This window comes from Mesocricetus auratus, unplaced genomic scaffold, assembly GCF_017639785.1.
Source record: "Mesocricetus auratus isolate SY011 unplaced genomic scaffold, BCM_Maur_2.0 Super-Scaffold_100006, whole genome shotgun sequence".
NCBI classification, from domain to species: Eukaryota; Metazoa; Chordata; class Mammalia; order Rodentia; family Cricetidae; genus Mesocricetus; species Mesocricetus auratus.
Genome location: NW_024429190.1, coordinates 64,880,094 through 64,907,641, shown reverse-complemented (window position 1 = coordinate 64,907,641; position 27,548 = coordinate 64,880,094). Strand labels below are relative to the sequence as shown.

The 27,548-nt window shown below is 36.0% G+C and overlaps 1 protein-coding gene across 2 annotated transcripts in view; it reads left to right on the top strand.

Moving 5' to 3' along the window:
- Window positions 1-3,658: 3,658 nt before the first annotated feature.
- Window positions 3,659-27,548, top strand: part of LOC101842056 (UDP-glucuronosyltransferase 2A1) — a 29,213-nt gene continuing 5,323 nt past the window's right edge. Inside the window, exons 1-5 of one of the 2 annotated variants that reach the window (XM_021226071.2) lie at window positions 3,659-3,853; window positions 5,635-6,405; window positions 15,650-16,279; window positions 25,177-25,325; window positions 26,453-26,584. In XM_021226071.2, the coding sequence (XP_021081730.1) occupies window positions 5,691-6,405; window positions 15,650-16,279; window positions 25,177-25,325; window positions 26,453-26,584 (1,626 nt within the window). In that variant the 5' untranslated portion in view covers window positions 3,659-3,853; window positions 5,635-5,690. The remainder of the gene's footprint in view (window positions 3,854-5,634; window positions 6,406-15,649; window positions 16,280-25,176; window positions 25,326-26,452; window positions 26,585-27,548) is intronic. The other variant, XM_040747306.1, reaches the window with a different exon arrangement.

Genomic DNA, 27,548 nt, shown 5'->3' with positions numbered 1-27,548 from the left:
TCAGCTGTTTCTGGGGGTTAACCAGCCTAATCTTAACCCCTTTGCTCATCAGTCCTCCTTTTCTGTCACTGGATTCCTTGAGTTCAGCTCAGTGTTTAGCTGTGGGAGTCTGCCTCTGTTTCCATCAACCATTAAATGAGGGTTCTGTTTCTTAGACTCACTGGTCATGAGATTGTAGGCTGGCACTCCCCAGATCTATGTCTAAAATTCATATATGATTGAGTACATGCCATGTTTCTCTTTTTGTGACTGGGTTACCTCACTCAGGATGATTTCTTCTAGTCCCATCCATTTGCCTGCAAATTTCAGGATTCCATTGTTTTTTTCTGCTGAATAGTATCCCATTGTGTAAATGTACCACATCTTCTCTATCCACTCTTCGGTTGAGGGGCATCTAGTTTGCTTCCAAGTCTGGCTATTACAAATAATGCTGCTATGAACCTAGTGGAACAGATGTCCTTGTTGTATGAATCAATAAAGTAGAAACTAGGAAAACAATACAAAGAATCAATGCAACGAAGAGTTGGTTCATTGAGAAAATCAACAAGATAGCCAAAATTAAATAAATTTATGTTTTTATTTAAATTAGAAAAATACATGCCTCACATGTCAATCCCAGATCCCTCTCCCACCCTTCCACCCTTGTCCTTCCACCAGCCATCCTCCAGCCCCCCACCTAACCCCCACATCATTTCCCAGGGAGGGTGAGGCCCTCCTTGGGGGGATCTCCAGAGTCTGTCATTTCATCCATGGCAGGACCTAGGCCCTTCCCCATGTGTCCAGGCTGAGAGAGCATCCCTCCATGTGGAATGGGCTCCCAAAGTTCGTTTGTACACCATGGTAAACACTGATCTACTACCCAAGGCCCCAGAGATTCAAATAGTCTGGATAAGTCACCTGCAGGCCTCTCAGCCATCATTCTGGGGTTCAAGAGTTCCCACTTGTCCAGTCAACTGTTTTTGTGGCTAAGCAATTCTCCAGATCCTCAAAGTTAAAAAAGTAACATTTAAAATTAAATTTATTGATTTTCTTGAATTAAAAGAATGTATATGCACTGAATGAGCTTAATACATATGTATACTATGGGAGAATGTAAATCAAATGCTCACATTTTTGTCATAAATGGGGTGTTAACTTCTGTGTTATATTTGATGATAGGGAATGTATAAAGAAGGCAGAATATGCTTTAATAGATCCTTATGAAGAAGGTAGGAATTAAAAAAATTGATTCTTGTCCATGCCTTCTTCTATTAGCAGAAGTGTAAGGTGAGGGAATTTTTGTCTGATATCTCATGGAAATGTCTTCTTGGACTTACACTAATTGGTTGAAAAGCAGTATGTACTAGCAGTTCGACAGTGAGGAAACATTTCTATAGAACATTTCTAGCTTGAACTTATTCTATGCTTGGCAAAATTTTTAAGCAGGTGTGTGTAATTCATGCATACTTGAGCTTGAAGGAAGTATGTTGCTTCTCTTACTCTCCCTTTACAATATCATCACAAAAGAATGTGTCTCAGAGAAAAAGTTGTCCTTCACTAAATCTGTATGAAATTTATTACCACCTTTGCATATCAACTAAAACAGTGAATGATGAAATTCTCAGCTTCACTTGTTATTAGTAAGTATAACATATTTAGAAAAACAATGTCTAAATCACACTAAATATGTTTTTCTAAAGCAAAATATTTGCATAATGAAATTGTATGTTGAAAACATGTAACCTTAGTGTACAGTTAGTAATTTACATACTACACTTTTTCATAGACAGGGAAGACTAATAAGATCACTTTTGCTGCAAATGATGTGACAAACTTTGAAGATACCCATGGAAGGCCTCACTCTCTCTGGGGAGCAGAAAGGAGAGGAGATAGGGGATCAGTGGGGGGCAGGGGAGGAGGGGAGGGAGAGGGAACTGGGATTAACATGTAAAACAAGATTGTTTCTAATTTAAATTAAAATAATAATATAATCACTGTCATTATAAAGTTTAAGAACATTAATTAGTTGACACAGTAAGGATACTTCAATTGAAATACTCTTATAACTATTCATAAGAACTGTGATATTACGCTACATAAATTAGAGGATGTTGATATTCTCTTATTCTTAATAATAAACCCAGGATTACTAATCACTCTCATTTTTCAAGATATACTAATAGTAGATGGCAGAGGCAGAATTTATTGTAAATAGTTATAAAAGAATCAATTGAGAGGTTATACCTTTAACGCAAGGTGTACTGGATGGCCTTGTTAAGTGTAAGCAAATCTATTTAATCTTTCTACCTTTAAGATCATGTTCCTTATATCACCATGTCTAGCTAGACTTTATACACATTCACCGTGCTCTTATCGGCAAGTGAGTGAGGCTGACACTGCTGTGAAGACCAGGTAAGGGATTTATAAATGCAAAGATAATCAATATGTAATGTCCTATTAGTGAAGGAAATTAAAAAAATGTTTTTTTGTTGGTCTTCCTTTTAAAGTTACAAAGTGTATTTTTGGGCTTCATAGTTCTTAAAAAGAATAACTATTGACAAGTTGTATATGTTTTATAACTTTGTCTTCTTGGAAATATCTTCAGATATAAGTTGAGTTTTTCATTTTTATGTTTGTTTTGTCTATGGAATCTGTGTCTTTCATATTGATCTATAACTTTAAAAGAGATGTATAAGAGGGAAGTTAATTTAGTTTGGTCTGCAGGTAAGTTCCTTGGCTTGTTTGAAGAATTATCTCAGATCTCTAACTCTGTGAAGTTGAGTGTTAGCTTGTTTCTCTGTTAGGGAAGCATAATGTCATTCCTAAGTAAGATTCACATTAAGTTATGGTAGAAGGAAGGATGAGCCTCACAAGGACCCACTGCAGTCCTTACGAGACATCTGCACAAGTCTGGCAGGTGTCATTGTGGTGTGGCACTTTTGTTTTTAAATTATGCACTTAATTTTATTTTTGTGTCTTTCAATTATAAATGGAATATGCTTCGTGCAAAATAATTGAAAGTGAGAAATTAAATGCAATTTCTGTATAGAAATTTTGTGTGTAAAAGGAGTCACCTGCTCCTGTAAATGCTATGCTTAACCCTTTTGTGAACAAGTTAGCAAATGCTGTATTTACTGTCATTACCTATGACAAAATTTGAATATTACAGTTTCTTTTCAATTATGTTAACTTCCTTCTTGCGCCTGTCAGATAACAAAAGCACAGCAATCATTTTTTTAGGTTTGAGTGTGCTTTTTATTTTTTTAATTGTTTTATTTCTGACAATATTGAGGCTGACCTTGATTTGGGATTCTCCCATCCAGATCTCCTCTGTGCTAGAGTTGTAGGCATGTATTATCATGCGCAATCATTCCCTTGATTGTATCCTCTTTCAAATTTTTCCCTGAGAGAGAAACCTAGGTGTGTAATGAACTTTAGGTCAAAATAAATAAAGTAAAAAGTTCTCTCCTTGTTTTTGACAGTATTTACTTTTAATCTATTTATTTATCAGCACAATTTCTGGCTTAATCCACAGCTTAATTCTGGGACAAAAGTAATCTAAACTTTAACCTCCATAGTTTGAGAAACTTCTTAATTTTTACTATGTTTCTGGGATGTGTATATGAAGACCAAGGTTTATGTTATGGCATAACACTGGTCTCATTTGTATACCCTGCTAATTTACACTTCCAAGTTTTCCAGAACACAAAATAAAGTCTGAAAAACAGGTCCCTCATGAAGACATCCTATGTTTATCCTCTGCTCCTCTGACAATCCTACCTAGAAAATGATATCCTGGGAACAATCCCTATCCTGAATGAGTGAAAAAAGATTTCCTGTCATTCTATCTCAGAACACTTCTCACTTGCTCTAGGTAAGAAAAGGGGAAGGCATTATAGGAGAATATATTTCATTCTAAACCTACTGTTTATTCTGACACTGTATTTGTTGATTAATAAATATTATTTCAATTTATATTCATTTGTGCTATGCATGGGATGGCATAAGTATTAATTCTATATTATATAGCTTTATTTTTTATGTAGTAACACATTTTATGTACCTTTGAAAAGTTTTATTTACTATATAAGAGATGTGAAAAACCTACTTTGCATTAATTTTCCAATTAATAAAGGATTTTTATCCTTAAATAAACTTAAAATAATATATAAAACAGGAACTGACTTCTTGCTAAAAAATGACTAACATGACTCATGAACAGTTTTTCAGTCTAGTTAATCATTATAGCTATTTTTTTTCGGTTTCTTTTTTTATCATTTTTTATTTTAATTTTAAATAGCTTGTTTTACATGTCAATCCCAGTTCCCTCTCCCTCCCCTCCTCCCGCACTCCCCTTCCCCCCCTCCCTCCCACCCTATTGCCAAATCCTTCCACATAGGGGATATCTAGAGTCTGTCATTTTACTCTGGGTAGGGTCCAGGCACTCCCCTAAGAGTCCATGCTGAGAGAGCATCTCTCTTTGTGCTATAGGCACACGAAGACAGTTTGTATACCAGGGATAGACACTGATCCACAGCTCAGGGCCCCATAGGTTGCCCAGGCCTTCTCACTGACAGTCACATTTGGGGGGTCCAGATCAGTCCCATGCTGGCCTCCCCACTGTCGGTCTGGGGTCCAAGAGCTCTCCCCTGTTCAAATCAGCTGTCTCTGCTGGTTTTGCCAGCCCATTCTTTGCCAATTTGCTCATCACTCCTCTCTCTGTCACTGGGTTCCTTGGGTTCAGTTCAGTGATTAATTGTGTGTTTGCCTCTGCTTCCATAAGTCACAGGATGAAGGCTCCCGGATGGTTATTTTTAAGAATGCATGTAGGTAACTGTGGATGCCTCTGGCACCACCAGAAAAAACTAAGGGCAATGGAATCAAATCTTTTGAAAATGAGAAAAGAAAAGAATGAGATTAATATATGCTATGCATTCTCCAATGTTTTTCATATTGAAGTGTTAGCATGTATCAAAGGTTGAGTGTGATGTATGACAGCTGTTTCTAACCTGGGTTAGCATAGTTTTTTCAGGCTATTCTTGAATAAAAAAATCCCTTCAAATATAAACTCTTTACAAGAGTCTTATTTATCATTCATTACATATCTTTCAGTACACTCTTTGTTCACTTACTTAGGAAATTTCTTCAGTAGTTGACAAAATAGTTACTCAAATGTGAGGAGAAAGTATTTATAGTTGTACTAAATGTATTTCTCTTTCATATGATTATGCTTTTGTCATAAACATGATTATACACTTAAAACAAAAGTTTTAGCACCAGTAATATAATTATATGAATGTTCTACAGCAAAAATAAGTAAATAAATAAAACTTAATGTTAATGTTCTTACACACCTGAATAGATTCTGGCCCTTTCAATTGACATTAACTAGACTTGAACATAAAGTTGAGTAGTACATGGAGTTGATCAGTTTAAGGAGAAAATTATCAACAAGTAGGGTGTGTAAACATGTGCCACAAGATCAAATTTGGAAGGTTCAAATGTTGGAATCACATTGAAAGTTAGGATACTTTACTTTAAGCCTGAGTCCTTAAAAAACTGCTGTTAATAACTCTTTGAAGATAGAGGATTATTAAAGCATATCAATTACTTAAACTAAAATGAGGCCGTATTTTTGTGTTTCTTTTTTACTAGAAAAGTGGAGAAATTTGTTTGTTCAGCATCTTCAGAAGTCTACAACAAGTCACATCATGTTGAGTAAAGTTTTGCTGTGGTCTCTTCAGATGAGTCTCCTAGGGATCAGTCTTGGCGGGAATGTTCTCATCTGGCCAATGGAAGGCAGTCACTGGCTAAATATTAAGACAATAATAGACGAACTCCTAAGAAAAGAGCACAATGTGACTGTTCTCCTTGCCTCCGGTGCACTTTACATCACACCGTCGATTAGCCCATCTCTGACATTCGAAATCTATCCAGTGCCCTTTGACAAGGAAAAGATAGATAGTGTGATCAAGGATTTTGTTTTGACATGGCTGGAAAACAGGCCATCTCCTTCAACTATCTGGAAGTTCTATGTGGAGATGGCTAAAGTCATAGAGGAATTCCACATAGTGTCCAGAGGGATCTGTGATGGTGTTCTTAAAAATGAAAAGCTGATGGCAAAGCTGAAGAAAGGAAAGTTTGAAGTACTGTTATCGGACCCAGTATTTCCTTGTGGTGACCTCGTAGCTTTAAAACTGGGAATTCCATTTATGTATTCTTTGAGGTTCTCTCCTGCCTCTACAGTGGAAAAACACTGTGGAAAGGTTCCATTCCCTCCTTCCTATGTTCCTGCAATTTTGTCAGAGCTCACAGACCAGATGTCTTTCACTGACCGAGTAAGAAACTTCATCTCCTACCAAATGCAGGACTACATGTTTGAAACTCTGTGGAAGTCATGGGATTCCTATTATAGTGAAGCTTTAGGTATGTAGCCATTCTTTTTTTCTTTTTATTCATTTTACATACCAATCACACTTCCCCTCCCTTCCCCCAACCCCTGCCCCCACCACCCCCCCCCCAACACACCCCATCCACTCCTCAGAAAGGGAAAGGCCTCCCATGGAGAGTTTACAAGCCTGGCACATTCAGTTGAGGCATGACCAACCCCGCCCTTAAAGGCTGAACAAGGCATCCCAACATGTGGAATAGGCTTCAAAAAGCCAGCTTATACAGTAATCCCACTGCCAAACATCCCAGGCTACAAAACTGTCACCCACCTGCAGAGGGCCTGGTATGCCCTATACAGGCCCGTCAGCTGTCGGGCTAGAGTCTCTGAGCCCACTCAAGTTTGGGTGAACTGTCTCTGAGGTTTCCCTGTCATGATCTTGACCCCTCCTCCCTCTCTTCAACTAGACTCCCATAGCTTGGCCTGGTGCTTGTCTGTTTTCATCAGTTACTAGATGTCAATCCCATGATGACAGTAAGGGTAGTCACCAATCCTATTACATGAGAAGGCCAGTTTAGGCAACCTCTCCACTATTGCCAGGGACCTTAGCTGGAGTCATCCTTGTGGATTCCTGGGAATTTCCCTAGCATCAGGTTTAACCCTGTTCTGGTAATTACTCCCTCTTTCAAGATATCCCTTTCCTTTCTCACCCACTCCATCTCTCCTCACCTCCACCATTCTGTTCCCTCATGTTCTCATCCCGCATCTCATCCCCTTTATTGCCCCCATACCCCCAGTTTATTCTTCCCAGGGTGATCCATGTATCTCTCTTAGGGTCCCCCTTGTTAGCTAGTTTCTCTGGAGCTGTGGATTGTGGTCTGCTTGTCCTTTGTTTTATATCTACTATCCACTTATAAGTGAGTACATACCATGTTTGTCTTTCTGGGTCTGGTTAACTCATTCAACATGAATTTTTCTATCTATACATCTGCCTGCAGACTTCATGATGTCATTGTTTTTAACCTCCGAGTAGTACTCCATTGTGTAAACGTAACACATTATCTTTATTCATTCTTTGGTTGAAGGGCATCTATGTTGTTTCCAATTTCTGGCTATTATGAATGATTTTTCTATGAACATAGTTGAGCAGACGGTATGATTGAGCATCCTTTAGGCATATGCACAGAGTGGTATTGCTGGGTCTTGAGGTAAAAATGGCAAGCTTACCAAAAACAATTTACAGATTCAATCCAACCATCAAAACACAATTCTTTACAGACCTTGAAAGAACATACTGAACTTCAAATGAAAAACAAAAACAAAAACAAAAACAAAATCCCAAACCTAGGATAGATAAAACAATCCTGTACAATAAAGGAACTTCAGGAAGAATCACCATCCTGGACTTTAAGCTCTACTACAGAGCTATAGTAAAAAAATACATGATGTAAAGTTGGAGGCATTATATTTATGAAGGGAATTACCTATTAATTGTACAGGAAAATACAGAGATATGTTAGAGGATATTTCCTTTGCTTGAATGATCAGAAGTGAGTGGTATTCTCAGAAATCTTTAGATTTCATCAGTAAACTGATAGATATAAAATATTAGTCTCCTTGAAAAGCAATCATTAGGCTAGAAATTGTGCCAAAGTTATCTTAACATGTTCTGGATATCAAGTATAATTTGCTGTTAATTTAGGTCAGTTTGAGAGGTGGAAGACGCAATAAATTAAAGTAATTTCAGGGTTGTTAATTCAGTGTGTGTGTGTGTGTCTGTGTGTACATGTGTTGGCATATGTACACATGTGACAGTGGGTTCCTGTTCATACCAGACATAAGTGGTTTACTGCTCTGATATTCTCTGCCTTATTCCTTTCAGAGAGCATCATCAAACTGAACACTTTCTATTAACAGCAAGCTCCAGAAACCCTCTTGTATTCTACAGTTCTGGGGTACAGACATGTGTATTCATATTCATAATTGTTGTCAAAATGAGTGCTGAAATCTGAATTTAAGTCCTGATGATTCTGCATCAAGTGTTCTTACCTGCTGAAGCAGCTTTCCAGATTCTCAATATATATTTTAGTAGTCGCTTGTACTATATTATACTATATATTTCAGCTTGGAATTGTTTAGAGGGATTTGTTTTGAATATATATATATACATATATATATATATAATCTTCCTTATTCCAGAAAATATGCAGTAAGACAACGTGTTGGGAAACCAGCTTAAAAGGGGTTAAAATCATGCATATAGAAGGTACATAAAAATAACACAGATAAGTAGTTTTTGACACATGGTAGGAGCTTACAGTTGTGTGAGCACAGAACAGTATTGCTTTATCTTTTCACTCACATTTCATTTATCTTATTTCTAACAGGAATGTTTAAATAAGTGACAAAATTCATGAATCAGTAAAGTTATATTACAAACTGAGAGGTACTACACACCCAATTGGTATTAGCTTATTAGATGCAGCTACTTAAGGCTGATGGATTCTTCGAGAAGATCAATAAAAATAATGTAAGATTAAAATAATTTCAGTATTTGTGATTTCAGTAAGTTATAAAAGACATGGTTGACTGAGGTAGTGATTATAGAAGAAATAAAATTCAGTAGTGTGAATATGTATTGTATTTTTGTATACGTGCTACTTTGTAGAAGATATGGCAATGTCCGATACCTAATGAGTTAAGTAGAATGGTATTTCAGAAAGAAGACAATAGATGCATTGGAGGCTGGAATCCCATCTATATGAAGACAACATTTGTTTTCAGACAGTGTCTTTTTTTTCCTACTTATCATCACATGCAGGTTGCTTGCTATTTTTGTTTTCTTATTAAACAGATTTCTGGATTTTCCAAGAAACAAGTGATTTAAAATCTTTCAATGGGTTTCCATGGTGAAAACAATTTTGGATATAATTATAATACTTTTGAGGTGCATAGTGATAGCAATGCATTTTACATGATGGTACATGCTAAATAACAGTATTCTATTTTATTGACAACTGAACTATTTTCAGTGAGAATGGGAAAAACAAAGAATGGATCTCACATTTAATGTAACACATGTCTTGTTGCTGAGTTCTGAAGTTTATTGTGTCTTTTGTAACATCAAATTTGAGATTGTGCTTCCAATCATCTTTATTAATAAAGCTGGTGAGATCCAAATTTAGTTTAAATCAGTGAACATCATAGCGTACAAGTGGAGAAATTACAGTGTTTCCCAGTTAGCCCTTTTATGACCTAGCAATACTCATTAGCTAATGAGTGAAAATATTGAATTACATCAAGCAGTTTTTAAAAATGTTAAAATGAAGAGTGCAAACCAATGATTCACAAGAATTTCAAAAGAGAGAGAGAAAACCCCTACAGGTTTCTTTGTAATAATACCCTGAACCCTGATTTCTTTCAAATATCCAATCTAAAATAATTGTAAATTTATACCTATTAATCAGAATAAATATTCACAAGTGAGGTTTGGATGCAAATAGAGGATACTGAAGTTGGATGAATATGACTAAAATCTGGAATGCAAATTTCAACTTTTTACTCTGTGTTAACTACATTTATCAGCTTCTCTGACTGTACTAACCTTTCTTCCATGACTCACAAACTGATGATCTATTTCAACATATAAATGACAACTTAGTTCTTTTGCCCATCAGAGACAACACAGATAGGTCTTACGACTATATGGGAAAGTATTAAGAGTCAAACAAATGGGCCACATTGAGCAGTCAAACAAGTTCTTTTTTTGTTTGTTTGTTTGTTTGGTTTTTTTTTTTTTTGAGACAGGGTTTCTCTGTATTGCTTTGGAGGCTGTCCTGGAACTCACTCTGTAGACTAGACTGGCCTCGAACTCACAGAGATCTGCTTGACTCTGCCTCCCGAGTGCTGGGATTTAAGGTGAGTGCCACCAACACCCGGCACAAGTTCTTTAAAAAGATGGAGAGGTGAAGAAAAGGAAAGATTTCATGGAAAAATGAAGCTCTATAGTTGGTTAAATCTCCTTTGTCTCTTCTTACCTATTATTAACAAATCATCCTCAACTTTATATTCATAGTTCTCATGATTACTGTGCTACCTGTGAGACCTGTGAGATTATTTGTCACTTAACCTTCTCCAGGATGGAGTTTCAGAATCACAAAGCCCATTGTTCTTTGCCTTTAAGTTAATGCTGATTATAGAATCATACTATTCTAGACACAGGGCAGGAAAGACTAATCTTTCTTAACAATTTGTTGTTGAGAAAACAATGAGGATTTATGTAAATGTTCTTACATACTATCTTGATATACAGCATCATGTTGCTAGTTGAATTACCCTCTTTTGACTCAGAATGCCTATATAAGTTTGTTTCTTACCAAGATATAGTAATCTGGTGATCTCAGGGACATGAACACTCATTTTTAAAAGATCAGGTAAGAGTAAAAAATATTGATATGCTGGAGTAATTAATTCATTTTAGTGCAATATTGTCATTGATGTAGAATAGTAATGAGAATGATGCAGGCAATAGATTTGGATTTCTTTCCAAACGGTCATGTTAATTTATCATCTACTTTCCCCCCATGTTCTAATATAAGTTTTTGTAATGGCTCCAAAGACATGCAGGTCTCAAATAGTCACAGCTGGAAAATACATGAGCCAAATTTCCCAGAGATTATTTCTCTGTGGAAAAATGTAATGAGAACCACAGAGTGGGTTCTTAGTCTCTGATAATTTCTAGGAATTGTATCTAACAATGTCAAAATTACACATTTTTCCAAGTCATGACTATTCAATTAATATTCATGGACCTGTAGCAATAGTAGCTAGCAATAATTAACTTACCCAGTTCCTACATGCTGTGGTAAAGGCTTTATAGTTTGTCACATATCTTTGTAAATAATTTATTCCACTTCTGAGCAAGGAAAATCATTACTAAAGATAAAAGTATTCAAGTTTCAAAATACCAGGCAGGTAAAAGTAAACTCATATACTAATAACCTAAAGAAATAATGTTCATATTAAAGTTTCCTATGCCTTCTCACTTTTAGACTTTTGTCCTGATTTGTTTTTGATAGCTTCATACACTCTTACTGCATCTATCGTATCCCTACCTCTCCCTTACCCTTCTCCTGTCTTCCCCCTCTATTTTCCAGTCATGGTATTTGTCAATAACTATTGTTACATGTATATACACATATATGTATTTATATATGTCTAAAGTTCATTTCATGTTTTCAGAGCTCACTACTTGGGATTTATAAACCAAAGCAGGAGCTCTTCACTGAAGGAAACTATTCTGCTTCTCTTGGGTGCAGTTAGCCACCTGTAGCTATTCATTTAGGGGTGGGACCATATTGAATTCATCCTGTTTATACTGACATGTCAACTGATGTCATTATTCTGTTCTTGTTTAGGCAACCATATTGTTGAGATTTCATGAGCAGATTTCCCTGTTGTGTCTAGGGGAAAATGTTTGGCAGCAGGTTTCCTGGATCCCCTGCTCTTACAACCTTCCCACACCCTCTTTTTTATTTTCACTGATGCTTATTTGTAGAATGTATTACACTTGCATCAGTTGAGTTTGGACTGTCTCAACATAATAAACCCATGGTCAACATCATTCTAAATGGAGAAAAGCACAAAACAAAATTCACTAAAAGTAGATAACTACAAGTCTGTCCACTACCCCTGCTCTTTCCAATGCTGTGCTTGAAGCTCTAGCTATAGTAATAAGACAAGGGGAGTAAATTAAAACACTGCAAATAGGAAAACAAATCAAGTTACCCCTATTTGCAGATGGTACTATAAAAGATCCCCAAAACTGCATCAGAAAACATAAAAATGATCAATAGTTTCTGCATAAAAAATAAGTAACCTCATGAAAATAAGTAGTCTTATATAGTATATAGTATATACTGACAAAAGGCATAGGAGCTGAAAGAACTCAATGGTGAATGATGTGAATATCTGAAGGAAGAGATACGAAGAAGCCACTAGAAGATGAAAAGACTGACTCCCCATGCCCATGGATAAGTAGAATTAATATTGTGAAAAAAAACATGCTACCAGGAGCAATTTACAAATTCAATGAAATCCTAATCAAAATTCCCATGACATTCCTAAGAAATAGAAAAACCAAACCAAAACTAAAATAAAAGTCATATAAAATCACAGAAAGACTCTGAATAACTAAAATAGCCCTAAGCAAAAAGCACCATACTGAAGGATTACCATATCAGACTCAAGAATTTTTATTCCAATTTAAATTTAAGATAGAAATCAATCATTTAACATAGTTTTGTTTAAACATTCTTAGATATTTTCCTTTAATTTTTAAAAATCTATTATTCTGTCTTTTGACTGTTTTTATTTGATGCATGAAGTTTAATTACCTGTGTTGTTACTATGCTATTCATTATCCCTTAAGGAATAGCTCTCTGTGGCTTTCTGATGTCTGAGATCTGTTGTCTGGGATATATTTTCTAGCTCTAAGAGTCTGGTGTAAACACTCTCTAGCTGAAAATAAGAAAAAGGGTCTGAACATTTCAAATATGATTGCTTAAACTTGACACAGGTAAATTTTTTATTTATTTTTGTAATACTTTCCAAAACCACCAAAATTTTGTAATATTTTAAAGATAAAATAATATAAATATTGCATAAGAGTGAACTACATAAAATCCATTATGTATTTAAGTTTTATGCTCTGACTACTTCAAAATAAGCAGGAATTTGAGGGAGTATCTTTTATATATTTAGGAAAATACACTACATATAATTACATAACATAGTATTACATATAAAATTAATTGAGAAATTTGAAATAGCAATAAACTATTTTAACTAAATGTCATATTCAGATATTTATTTGAACCAGATACTCATGGAGGCTAAATAATTAATGTTAAATAAAGATTTAAAAATTAATAAGTAATTTTATCTAGCTAATGGTACTTTCATTTTTAAATCAGACAGATTGGATATGAATTCTTTTTCCATGTATATAAATTTAACTCCATAAGATAATACCTACAAACATCCATAAATAAACTATATTTGCATGTTTTGAATTTGAAATTATGGAATATTTTGGTAGCATATGAAACTAGAGGACAAAATATATCAGATGCCTAAAGCAGTTCTCACAAGATAAATTCTTTACCTTCCAAGTATAATTTCTAAACAAAGGCATACATGCATTGCTGTTAACTAAATGCATCATTTATCAGAGAGTAACAAAGTCATTTGCTAGCTAGCAAGGATCCTTTAAAAGTAAAAAACTCAGCCTAGATACAGTGGGGAGGGCCTAGGTCCTGCTCTAAATGATGTGAGAGATTTTGATAATCCCCCATGGGAAGCATTACCCTCACTGAGTAGTGGATGGTGGTAGAATGCAGAGCTTGCTGGTGGGAATGAGAGGACAGGAGCGAGAGGGAACTGGGATTGATATGTGAAATAAGATTATTTTTAATTTAAATAAAAATTAATTTAAAAAAGAAGGAAAAGAGAATTGCCTATAACAAGAATGTGGGAAACAATGACAAATCACTCAGTGTAAAGGGGTCATTCTCGATACAATACTAACGTACTCCACCTCTATACTAATGTACTCCACCACCAAATCAATCTAAAACTTCTAAAGCTAGTTGTTGGAGGAACTATCCAATAAATCAAAGTTTTTCAGGTTTTTTCCTAATTGTGAATGATAATGCTGGTTCATCAGTGAGTCAAATAAAGCTATGAATATACTCCAAGTCAGATAACTTTGTCATGTTAGTTTTAGGTTTCTATTATGGTTCTCAGTGAAGTGAAGGAGATAATGCCTGACACACAATGGTCTAGTAAGATGATGTATACAGAAATGGCTTATAATGAGGACACACATGATTATGATTTTTACAAAGTGGATCTGGCATCACAGAACACACAGACACATTTAATAGCTTCTTTTCATTACGCTTGTTTAAGGGCTAAGAGAATTGTACCAGCCCCTACAGTGGGTCCTAAAGGTGAAATGCTTCTCAAGAGGAAAGGAAGGAGATAAAAGATTTCTGTAGGAACTTCTCACACAATCATTCTCTTTATGTCATGTGTTCTTTATTGTTCTGTTTCCACTCTAATAATCCTGTCCTACTTCTAACTTCTCCATGCTTCTTCTAGTTTCTTCTGTTCTAAAGACTCTTATTCTTCAGGTGCCTTGAAATGATAAAGAAGTTTCTCTCATTGGTCAAAAGTACATTCCTAGATCAAGTGATAAGGAGCTGGGCCATTTACTATGACAATACAAGGGTCCAAGGCCATAGGAGAAAATCCATGACCGGACAGGGGAGGGCACAGTGCTCAGTGATAACTTTAAGGCACAGGTCTATTGTTAGTAGACTGGCAAGTGAAGAATTAGCATGCTTTTCTTAGTAACCTTGGTAGACACCTGTGAATCTGGACTTGTGCAAGCTGTAAAGTTTTCCTTTTACAAAAAGTCATTAGTCTACTTTGAACTTTCTCTGAGATTAAAATGAGCTAATAGTGTGTGGTAGTCTGAGCAAGAGAACAAAACAGGCTGTTAAGAGTCTGCAGTCCTTGTGGGACAAATAGATCAGGTTATGAAGCATGTCTCAGTGTATATTCAATATATCAAAATAATACAGCTAAATGAAAAGTCATCTTCCAGACCTTCCACAGAATATGTGCCGAGGAAACAATTAATACACTGTAGGGTTGTGTGAAGAATCCCTTAGCTGTAATGTGAGGGAAAGAGCTCTTCACACAAGAAGTCGGCACTGAGAACAGCTTAACACATTCAGAAGGCAATATACCTTATCACTTTGCTGAATAAGGTATCTCCATCCATGTGTATCTCTGGTGACAATATTCCTCATAGCCCTGCTAAATAAGGTCTATATCTCCATGAAATATGCATCTCTGATGGGAAGACAAAGGAAGTAGGTGCTGAACTCTTGCTGCGTAATTCTGTTGTCTGTAGCACACTTGGACCCAAACTATAATCATGTGGATGCATACTAAGTTTGATTATGTAAAATTCTTCTTAACTTATAAAACAATTGGCCTATGAATGGGTGTAACTAAATTATCGTATTCAATATTATTTACCTGAAATCTACCAATATGCATTGAATTTTTCTTTTTCATCTTAAAAGAGCCACAGTAGGTAGCTTCCCACGGTGGATGCCACCATGATTAAGAAGTTTTTCCAGCTGCTTGTTTTTCATTTGGCTCTGACTGAAATTGTGCTCAGCGGGAATGTGCTAATTTGGCCTACAGATGGCAGCCATTGGCTAAATATCAAAACCCTTCTTGAAGAGCTGATTCGAAGAAATCACAGTGTGACTGTACTGGCTTCATCAGAAACTCTCTTTATCAACTCCAGTCCTGATGCTTTTGTGCATTTTGAAGAGATTCCAGTTTCTTTCACAAAAAGTAACATAGATGAAATGATTGAACACATGATAGCCCTGTGGCTAGACCACAGACCAACACCTCTCACCATGTGGACTTTCTACAAAGAACTAGGAAAACTCCTTGAGACTTTCTATCAAATTAATATTGAACTCTGTGACGGTGTACTAAACAATCCCACACTAATGGCGAGACTTCAGAACCGGGGTTTCGATGTGTTAATAGTTGACCCAGTAACAATCTGTGGCGATCTGGTGGCTCTGAAGTTGGGAATTCCATTTGTGTACACATTGCGCTTCTCTCCAGCCTTTACAGTGGAGAGGCACTGTGGGAAAATCCCTGCACCGGTCTCTTATGTACCTGCAGCCTTGTCAGAGCTCACTGACCAGATGTCCTTTGGTGAAAGAGTTAAAAACACCATATCTTACTATCTGCAAGACTATATTTTTCAGTCCTACTGGGGAAGATGGAATTCATACTACAGCAGAGTTCTAGGTGAGTCTCAACTTCCTCCTGTTGATGACGCCAGGTACTATCATTCTCACCCATTCCGCTTACCCCTCTGGACGAACCACAACAAGTGAATGCACTTGAAATATCTCTATGAGTCTTAAATTATTGTTTTTGTTTAAGGAAATTCTTCAAAAAATATTGTGTCAGTATGAATTTGTATGCAGCTCTCATTCACTGGAAAGAAAATGTTTTTAGTCAGTAGCTTTCTAATGTTTAAATAAACTTTCACATGCCAATGAAATCTCCTTTACTAAGGTAAATAATGACATAAGCACACAACCAAAATGGAAAATATTATGAAAATATACAATTCTTCCATTCCTCAGCCTTTATCTGTAAAATAAAATACATTAGAAAGCATGAAATATCATCCTTGGAAAACCCACATTTACATCCTAGCCTGCTGTTCTCTATTTGTCCCAGACATCTCAGGAGGTATTAGCCCTTTCTCATCTTGATGCATCTGTATCTTCTGTGAGTCTAAAGCCTTTTGGCCTTAAAGGTTGCTTTTGAGAATCAATAAAATAAAATAATGTCAACTGAGAAAGCCATTTATGGATGGTGGCTTATATTACTGTTCTTTCTGAAGCTCGAAAGATATCTATATATACATATATACATACATATATATATATTCATGGGAGGAAATATATATGAATGGCTTTCCTCTAGATATGTTAGAACTCAGGGGAATTCATTGCTTCATAGATTAATGCTGGATGCTGCCTGTGGCATTTGTTTCAGAAGTTAGGTACAAATCATTCTCCTCTCACACACTTTTTGCTCCATTGTACCTCTCTCTATTCTCTTTTTCTCACCTCTGTTTTCTGTGTGCAAAGGAATATTTACTGAACATAAAATAGGTGCCAAATAATTTCCTATGTATGAGAAATATAACAAGTTTAAGACATATATTCTAAGTTCAGAATGTATTATATATAAATATAACAAATATGTTAGCCTGTGATATGTGCCATGTGGTAGAATAAGAAAACAGATGTTTTGAAGTGGAACTGAAATTGAAATTGTAATATAAAGAGGGGCCATCGAGGGTATCCAAAGTAATAGTGACATTCAAACAAGGCTCCAAGAATGTGGATTGCTTTTCCTGTATCAAAAGTATTTCAGGCTTGAAAGGAATTACTGGCCACAGAATGCTATAAGTCCTGGAATTCTATTTGACTTTACTGCTTTCTATCACAGATAAAATCATTTATGTTTTGCTTTTTGCGTGTGTTGGATGTCCTTTAACCAAATTTCCACAGTAAATTTTTTAGCTTCTTCATTAAATTTCATAAAGATATTCTACTTGTCATGAAAATAAGGTAAAGTATGAAATTTAATTTAAAACCTTACATGATCTCTGAAGGCCTGGTAACTAGAAACTGGCAAGTTAAAATGATTCATTTTTATATTCTGTAACTTAGAATTCTATTGGAGGCATTTTAGTTTATGCCTCAAAATCGCTTCATTAGATTTTTTTTCATTTTTTAAGTTATGGCTATATGGAAGTATGTGTGTGAATACTCATGTGATGTGCACATGTGTGTGGTTCCCTGTGAAGGCTAGAGTGGTAGTGTGCTCCTGGATTTGGAGTTACATGTGAGTGTGAGCTACCTGGCATAGATGCTGGTAACTGAATATAGGTCTTCTGAAAGAATTTTTTATTGTCAATTTTTGTGTCATCACTCCAGCTCCTCAAACACACATTTTGTTTTAGATTTTAGCATCAATATATGGCCATTTCTCAACTTTTAAAACATGTTCTGTAATAGCTGTAATTTGTTGCTCATGTTTGCATCACACACTGAGTTCCACAGGTACTAAATGAGACGACCCTGTGCCTTCCTTAATTCAGTGAATTAAATAGTATGATAGTAAAGGCTTTGGGAAGCATGTGAGTTTTCAGATAGAGATCCATCTTGTTTGGCCTGATATCAGAGACATGACTGATTGAAGACTTCAGTCAGAGTCATTTAATTCTCTATAAGTTGGGTTAATAATTTCCCTTGACCCTAAGATGATACAGATGCATTGTGTCACTTGTAAAAATTAAGGCTGAATATAGTTTACACCATACTATTCATTACCTTCTGAATGGCAGAGCCATGATTACATTCCCCTGAGGAGCTATCCTTAAAAACTAATGAATGCGTATCTGCAAAATAACATAAAGCCTTTGCCTTGCAAGTATGAGAACTTGAGTTCAGTACCTGGAACATATATTTAAAACAAACAACAGTGATGACAAACAGACAAAACCAGCCATGCATGGTTGTGCATACTTATAGTACCAATGCCCTGGAGAGTTGCTGGTCACCCAGTTTAATCCATTTGGCAAATTACTGGGAGATTCCAGCTCAACAACAACAACAAAAAGTATGTAGCACCTGAGAAATGACACCTGAGGTTGATCTCATGTGTACATAAACAGACAGACACAGGCAGAGGCAGCACATGACCTTATATGTACATACAGAGATGCATGCAGAGGAAGAGGATGACTACAAAGAAAAGCACATTTTGCATGTAGCAGGGCACCTATACATATGGGTTCACACTGATTGCAACAATACAGACAAAATCCGTGCAAGACAAAGCTTTACCTGGTGACAGGAGTTGGTCATGAAATCTCAACCCTGGAGTCATTGGCAATTGTTGGCTGCTAGAAAAGAGAGAGAGTTTTCTCTCAGAGTATAGTAACTCTACAAACTCCTAGAAGACCATGCATTTAAGAATAGTATGTCAGCACACATTTATCTAGAAGGATTTTTAAAAAAATAGGACAGAAGTTGGGTGAGTATGGAAGAGGGGGATCTGGGAAGGACTGGGTAAAGGGTGAAAATGAGCAGCCCAAATTGTTCAAAACTCTCAAAGAACACATACAGGGCGAGAGGGGTTTCGAAGTGGAGCTCAAGAAAGTTCACTGTGAATTATTTAAGTCTTTTGATGTAGTAGACTGGTAAGTCCTAGTCTTCTTTGAATAACTGATGGTTTTATTGGTGACCATTATGGAGTTAGTTGAGAATAATTTAAAAGTCTTTTCAGTTTCTAAAACTGCTATTGCCCTGTGTGGTAAAAGTTAAACTTAAAATTGAAGAAGAACATAAAATAATAAAATAAAAATTTCAAAGTGTGTGGCTTCTGGTATGTACTAAGCCTTTCACCTTAAAGTAAGCCATAACAATGGTATAATACCCATGAGAGCCTCTGTGTCTTCTTACTTTACTTACTTCCTTCCCAACTTCTTATTTTACAGGATAATGATCTAGAGTTACAAATCCTACCATTCAAGAAATTGTTTGTTAATTACTTAAGACGATTGTTTTCCTCGTGTTACCAAACGTCTTTTTCCATTTTTTTGTGTGTGTGTACCTGTGCCATGGTGTGCAGGAGGAGGTTGTAGACCAATAGTTTGAGTTGGCGAATCAGTTCTCTCCCTCTGCCAAGTGAGTCCTGAGAATTGAATCCCGGTCCTTAAGCTTAGTGGCAAGTGCCTTTACCCACTGAGTCATCTCTCTAAACATCTCTGAACAGGAAATATTTTAAGTAGGAGTACAATATCCAAAAGGGTAATATACAATGAGTTCTCTTAGCAATTGTTTACTTTTTACAGTATCAGAGATACCCAGTGTTAATAAACTGACATTAAAATATATAAGTACATTATGATGATGATGAGCATAAGAGATTTTATAAAGTGTTTCCTGCAGAGTTTCCATTACAATGTTATCCTTCTATTCTTTAGGGAAAACATAGAGTAGAAAAGTTGGACTGCGGTTACAGACTCACACATGTTCTGAGGGGACAGAAATGAACACAAGGACGTATTGAAGTGAACTCATACAAAAGCCTATATTCTGTATCAGCAGGGTCATAAATTTTATGACCTCACCATCACACACCTGACACTCAACAGAACAGGAGTATCAGGAATGTGACAACCATTATTGTTCATTTCCAGGAGTGCATGTAGCAATTGCTGTTCATCATGCTTCCCTTTGCTCCTTATCCTCTAGAGTGACTGCTCTCTCGTCTTTATATGCATTTCAGTCTTAACGCTACTGTGTTTTGGCATAGACAGAAACCTCTTGTCCCAGAACCTCTGTGCCTTCCCAGCATCAGATTTTATTTTCCCAAAGTAAGCTAACTAAACTGATTCATTTCATTTATTACTTAGCCAAATGAGTTCTGTCATGGCAACATATCACAAAACAAAGCGTGAGTTTAACAAGGGAAGGATTTTGGTAAGTTATCAAGTCTTCTTTTAAATTTTGTTACCTAAATATTTATCTTGTTCTCAAGTCACATCTTTAAATGCATCGTCTTTGCATTTACTGAGACTGATAGATAGATTATTCAGATGGATACTGTTAACTGACCATTAGACATGCTTATTACCTTAAAAATACTTCTACAAATGAAGACAATCAAAATGGGGCTTGTGAGAGTGCTTAGTCAGGGATGGGCTAACTTTACAAGTATGAGTTTGTTACTGATCCTCAGAATCCACAAAAAATGCAGGACACAGTAGCATACACTTCTAATACCAGAGCTCTAGAGGTAAAGACAGTTGGATTCATGGAGCTAGCTAGCACACAAAAACAATTTAAATGTCTATTGGGAAATCACAGGCAAAGAAAATTATGGTTTATGTTAGGCTGAATATCAAACGTACTGAAAAGGAAAAGTATATTATTGTAACTCATTGAGTGAAAATGGAGCTTGTTACAGTTTGTGCATTCGGCTTCACATAGAAAGACAACATTAGATATCACCGTGTGAAGTTAAATATAAAGTCATCAAAATTACAGAGAAACAATGAGAACTGATAACTTCTGGGAGCTATACACAGACTGGAATTGAAAGGTATCAGGAAAAGGTCCAGTTACAAAAGTGAATGTGTCTTTGAGATATTCACACCATCGTGTAGCAGTTGATTGTAATGTATTATATACCACAACATTTTGCTCAGTGCACCTATCCCAGCAGGGGGAATCTCTGTGTGTTTGAGGCCAGCCTGGTCTACAGAGTGAGTGCCAGGATAAGCTCCAAAGTCACACAGAGATACCCTGTCTAGAAAAAAACAAAAACAAAGTAAAAAAAAAACTTATGGAATTTAACAATGAGGGGAACAATATCGGATAAAGGAGGAACCAATGTGAAAAAATAAAACTTGAATATCAATTTATTTTATTGTAATAATTGAATAGAATATAAAATGAGGTAATAGAAACAGATACACATAAGTGAATAAGCAAGTTTCCACTAAATTACCATTAATAATTATAATAGCAACAAAAAGTAAAATTTATGCTTACTTACTGATGTGAAACTGTATTACTAGCACTTAATTTAACCAATTCATATCTGATATTAGCCAATAGGCATATGTATTTAAATGGTATAATTTCATAAGCAAAGGGTATATGTACTATACACAGACAGTAAATTTGGTAATATATTATTTATGATTTATTAAAGCTTGCCTGAGGATTCAGAAAGGAAAGTCAGCCGTAAGCTATAGAGATCAGGCAGTGGTGGTACACACCTTTAATCCCACTGCTTTAGGAGATAGAGGTAGACAGATCTCTGTTAGTTCAAGGACACACTGAGCTATAAGAAATGTATGAAGTCCTAATGACAAACAGCTCACACAAAGATGATCTCAGCACTGGGACCACACACCTTTAATCCCAGGACTCATGAGAGGCATTTAAGACAGAAATAGGTTTTCAGAGTGAGCATTCATTCTCCAGCCACATTAAGGATAGGAAGAAATTGATATCTTTAGCCATGTTGAAGAGAGCATAGCAGTCTGAGTGTATCTGAGGTGTGAAGTTGGGAGCACTTTGAGGATCACCCCTTGAAGTCTGAGCTGAGGTAAAGGTATGAGCTAGTGGCTGGCTGTTTTGCTTTTCTGCTCTTCAGTTTGAAGCTTGAACCTAATATCTATCTCTGGGTCTTTTATTTGTTGTGCAACAAAAAATTGACAGATTTCTCTCCCTTTTGTGGTTTTATAATTCTAAAAGTTAATATTTCACTTGCTTCACATTTAAATTGCCACTTCAATTGAATAGACACTCAATCTCTACAGAGTAGAGTAGGAGGCCCAACAGTGATTTCTCAGAAATGGACCATGACAATTCTGTCACTGTGGCTCTGCTGTGACTCTGCTGTGGCCCAGCTGTGCTTCTGCTGTGGCCCAGCTGTGCTTCTGCTGTGGCCCAGCTGTGCTTCTGCTGTGGCCCAGATGTGCTTCAGCTGTGGTCCAGCTGTGCTTCTTCTCTGGCTCTGCTGTGCTTCTGCTGTGGCTCTGCTGTGACCCAGCTGTGCTTCTGCTGTGGCTCTCTTATGTTTCTGCTGTGTCTCAGCTATCCTTGTACTGCAGCTCTGCTGTGGCTCTGTTGTGGCTCCACTATGGCTCAGATGTCCTTCTGCTGTGGTTTTGTGGTGCTGATGATGATTTCCATGACAAGGTCATTGAATGCTTTTAGGGTATGAGCCATTGGTTCAAACTAAAATCCTCTTCGCAAGGAGCTCACTGATAGGAGGCAATGGTGATTGTTCTGACTTCTCAGAATATCTTCCCATATCACAGCACGTCAAATGTTCTGCACTGAAGTTTGAAAGAATCTCTGTGCTCTATGAGAATGAGATCACTGAAAATTCACTATGTGAGCTTATAGACCTAGCTGTGAATGCAACATTTCCACTTTGGCAAGCAGCAGAAGAAATGCAACGTATCATTCTCCTAGCAACTGGGGCATATGAAGCTCTCACTAGAATGCTTTGTGATACCTCAAAATATAATAGATGTTATCAAAATATATAAAAGCTACAAGTGAAAGTCAATTTAATATAAAATGCATTTTTATCATAATATTTTAATTCTTCATTTTGTCAATTTGGTATGTTGTGATTATTGATTATTATGTGGTAGGCTATTTTTATATATCTCATTAAATAGTTTATGACTTTTGGAAATATATTTCTCTTATTTTGTGATAATGTATTATTATATCACTCCATTAATTTCCCCTTAAATCCATTCCATGTATGTCTTTCTAATCTCTTTCAAAATCATGGCCTATTTTTCATTAATTATAACATACTTATATGTATATTTTTGTGCCTATATATTCCTAAATACATAAAGACAACATGCTTGGTCTGTATAATATTACGTAAATATGTTTTCAGGGCTGACCACTTGGTAGAGAAAGACTCATTGGTGTGCTTATCTCTGGGAAAGATTATTTCTACTACTTTTAGCATTACTAATAATTCTTGTGTAAGGCTGAGGCCTCCATGTCTTTTCCCTGTCCACTTTGTCATGTCTATTGTTGTTCTTGTTCAGCTCCTGTTTGTGCACTCTTGTTGGTAAGACTTATGGTGCAACATCTGACATTACTAGAAATTCCAATGTCACAGCAAACTCCCTAATCCTTTGGCTTTTACAATCTTTCTGCTCTCTAAGTATGTTAAAAGTGTACGTTAGGAAGTGATTTGCCAACAGTTGTAAATATTTGTCTTTACATTCCATGGGCTTCATATTTATAACCATGAATCACTGATTTGGGTGTGTGTGTGTGTGTTTGTGTGTTAATATGTGAGGGGGCTAGAGAGCATCTGCTGTCTTCTATTATTGCTCTCACCTCAATTTTAAGATAAGTTCTCACTGAGTTTTGATCCCAATTTGGCTAGTCTGGCTATCACATGAGTTCCCAGCATTCATTTATCTCTAAATCCTCAGAACTGAGATCACGGGCATGTACAGCTTTTTATAGAATCATAAGAATACAAGTTCAGGGCTTCTTGCTGCCAGACAAATTACACTGCTGTCTGTGTCATTTCCAAGATCCATGTATGGCTGCTTTATCATAGAATTCAGCAACAATTGTAATTGCTTGTTAAATCTAGGCATATAAAAGTCGCCTACTGAACTTATTCTAAGGCCTGGGAGAAGTATGCTTAGCATAAAGCAAGGAAGGGATATAAACACTTTGGTGGGGAGCTATGAGATGGTTTTAATGCACTGCCTGGAAACTCCAATTTCAGTATTCTTTGCTACCTAATTATGCCATCAGGCTGTGAGTTCATGCATGTGTCAAAACAATACTAAATTATGACCATTAAAAATTATGCCCATCCTCCCTGCACAAGATCAACAGATTTATATAAAAAGATTGTCATTGCATGTTTCTTTTTTCACTTGTAGCACATGTCTTCTTTGTGTAGAATTGCCTACTATTAGTATTTTAACATAGTCATCTCTAAACAGATCTTGAGAGTAGTATTTAATATTTTTCCAGTTCCACTATTTTTCCTAAACAGTAAGTGTAACGAGATTTATTAGTGTTCTCAATATTTGTATCACACATTTCAAAGTGTATTGTAGTAAGAGAGAATTAATCAGGACTTTGTGACTGAGAAAATACTGACAAATTATTTGCAGAACAAGAATATTCTAACATTATGCTGAAAATGAGACTATAACACTGTGCATGATAGAAATTAGTTACTAGCTAGAAACTGGAAAACAATTGGGGGGTGACAAGTAGTTAACAGGATATAAATAATCTACTTTCTGTTGCTTATTAGAAGAAATTATTGTGGGATTCATCCATAGTTGTAGCTACACTTATATTTTTGTTGATTTATTGTTAGGAGATGGTACTTGTATAGTATATTACCTACCTTTCACTACCCCTGAATCCTCTTTTTCACACTGTCCTTTTCTTTTAAAATATAGCCATGACAAGAATCCTAGTTGATCTAAGTTTTCTTCCCAATAGTTTATAAGGAAGTGTGACACCTTTTTACTTAGAAAACTTGACTTCTAATTCCCTTTGTGCAATATTATATGTACTCTTCAGGAAGACCCACCACATTATGTGAGACTATGGGGAAAGCTGAGATATGGCTGATGCGAACATATTGGGATTTTGAATTTCCTCGCCCATATTTACCTAATTTTGAGTTTGTAGGAGGACTGCACTGCAAACCTGCAAAGCCTTTACCCAAAGTAAGTCTATAAAGGGTAAGATCTTAGGTATTGTGTGATACAATAGTTGATTTTTCCTTCAAAGTTAACAACTTTAATAACAGAGATGTATTACTGAGAATATTTATTATGCTAGGGGAATTTATTGCTCTCATCACAGTTCCTCTTTCTGAACTATAGTGGATCATTTGGACTTGAGAATTTAAGCTTAGAGTGGATCCGGGGGAGAGGGAGTGGGTGGGGAGCTGAGAGGAGTGAACGGAAGGGAAACTGTGGTAGAGATGTATTGTATGAAAGAAGAGTCTATTTTCAATAAAGATTAAAAAGAGAGTAAAGGTGTATGAAAATGTCTGTGTCTCCATGGTGTGGATACTGTAATGGAGAATGGAAAAGTATAACTATAGATGGATCACCAGAAGGTCTGCTGAAGTGTCCTTGTGTGCCGGAAAGAGCTGTGAACAGGAACACCTTTCCCAACTGTTTAATAGAGAAAGATGCCTTCATGAGTGTCCTGATGAATTGTTTAGGATTTGATGAATAAGACATGGTGGTGACCTGTACTGTCATAGAAGTGACAAGTATGGTAGCTCCACGAAAGGATGAAGATGATGACTACAGGTTTTAACATAATCTCATTAAGGAGATAAAGGGATATTTCAGATGATTTTTAGAGGATATTTGGTTTGATCAACAAACAGTATTTATTTCAGACTGAGACTTGTTTAAATCAAGTAAAAACAATAAAATAGTTACGTTCATCACACATGATAATAATTCTAAAAGTCTGGATGTCTGTCTTCAATTATGTTTATCCAATTCAACAAACATTTCATTTTCTTTCAGTTAAACGTGGTGTCATGTCAACTTAAAAAGAGAGGTGTTGTCCCTATTTTCTGCTCCCTTCTATGGAGACTTGGTGTCATATTAGTTCTTGTATATACTTTATGCATTTTTCATAAACATGTTTCCTCATACAGTTACTCTGTGGTGTCACATGGAATGGGACAGACAAACAAAAAAATCTCTTTGACCCTTAGTTCCATGTTTCATATATAGAACTATATATAGAATATATAGTTCCATATTTTAAGGGAACAAAATTTCACCTAATGATTCAACACATTTTCATTAGAATGTTATGTTTGCAGGAAATGGAAGAGTTTGTCCAGAGTTCAGGAGAACATGGTGTTGTGGTGTTTTCTCTGGGATCAATGGTCAAAAACCTGACAGAAGAAAAGGCCTGTCTCATTGCCTCAGCCCTTGCCCAGATTCCTCAGAAGGTCAGTACTGCCCTAGATTCTGGGGACCAGAACTGCTTCTGACAGACTCTAGAATGTAACTGGTAGTGGTACTTGCATGTAAAAGCTGAAACTTGTCAGCCACTGAACACATGCATTGTTAGCTTTCAATAATTAGCTATACAACATAAAAATGATATTTTTAGACGTTTTGCCTTACTATCCAGTTACTGTGAAAATATAGACTTACATATTCATTTTCTACTACTAGAATAGAGAAGAAAACGTTAGGCTACTTCTAAAACTATTTGGCCTGGATTGACTGCCACTGACGTTTTGAAATTTGATTTGCCAGCATAAAGAGTATACCCACTTTAAGGAAATCGTGCTAAAACTATATTCCGATTTTCTGAATCACATTAAGTTCACAGGGAAATATAGGTGTCACAAGTAAAAGCCTAGAGTTTATTGTTCTTTTTAAATCAAATATTCTACAGTTGTAAAATCAAATTCAAATATTATTTTAAAATACAAAGTTTCTTATAATTTATGACAGTTAATTTTATAATTTATCATTATAATTCTTCAACTCAAGTCACTATTCATTCCTACTCATGGAATAATCTAGAATCAATCATGCATTATTTAGTATCCATATGATTGTATAAAGGTATTATGCTGATAGGCATCTCAAAATTTGTGGCTTTTATGCATACCCTTGTCTCAATCTTTCTCATTTAGAAATAAAACCTTGTCTTGTTACTCCAAAAATAAGTTTTCAAAAAGTGATTTTTAGTTATCCCTCAAAAAAATGAGTCAAACAAAAAGTGGAAGAATGATATAGGCATTGAGATATAAAATGGTAAAAGAGAAAGGTAAGAGAAAAGGAAAGAATAGAGGAAGGAAAATAAGGAAAGGAGGAGGTAGAAAGTGTGAAGGGAAAAGGAAGAAAAGATGATGGTAAGCAAACAAACACTGGCCTCCAAACCAGAAGCTCACATCAGTC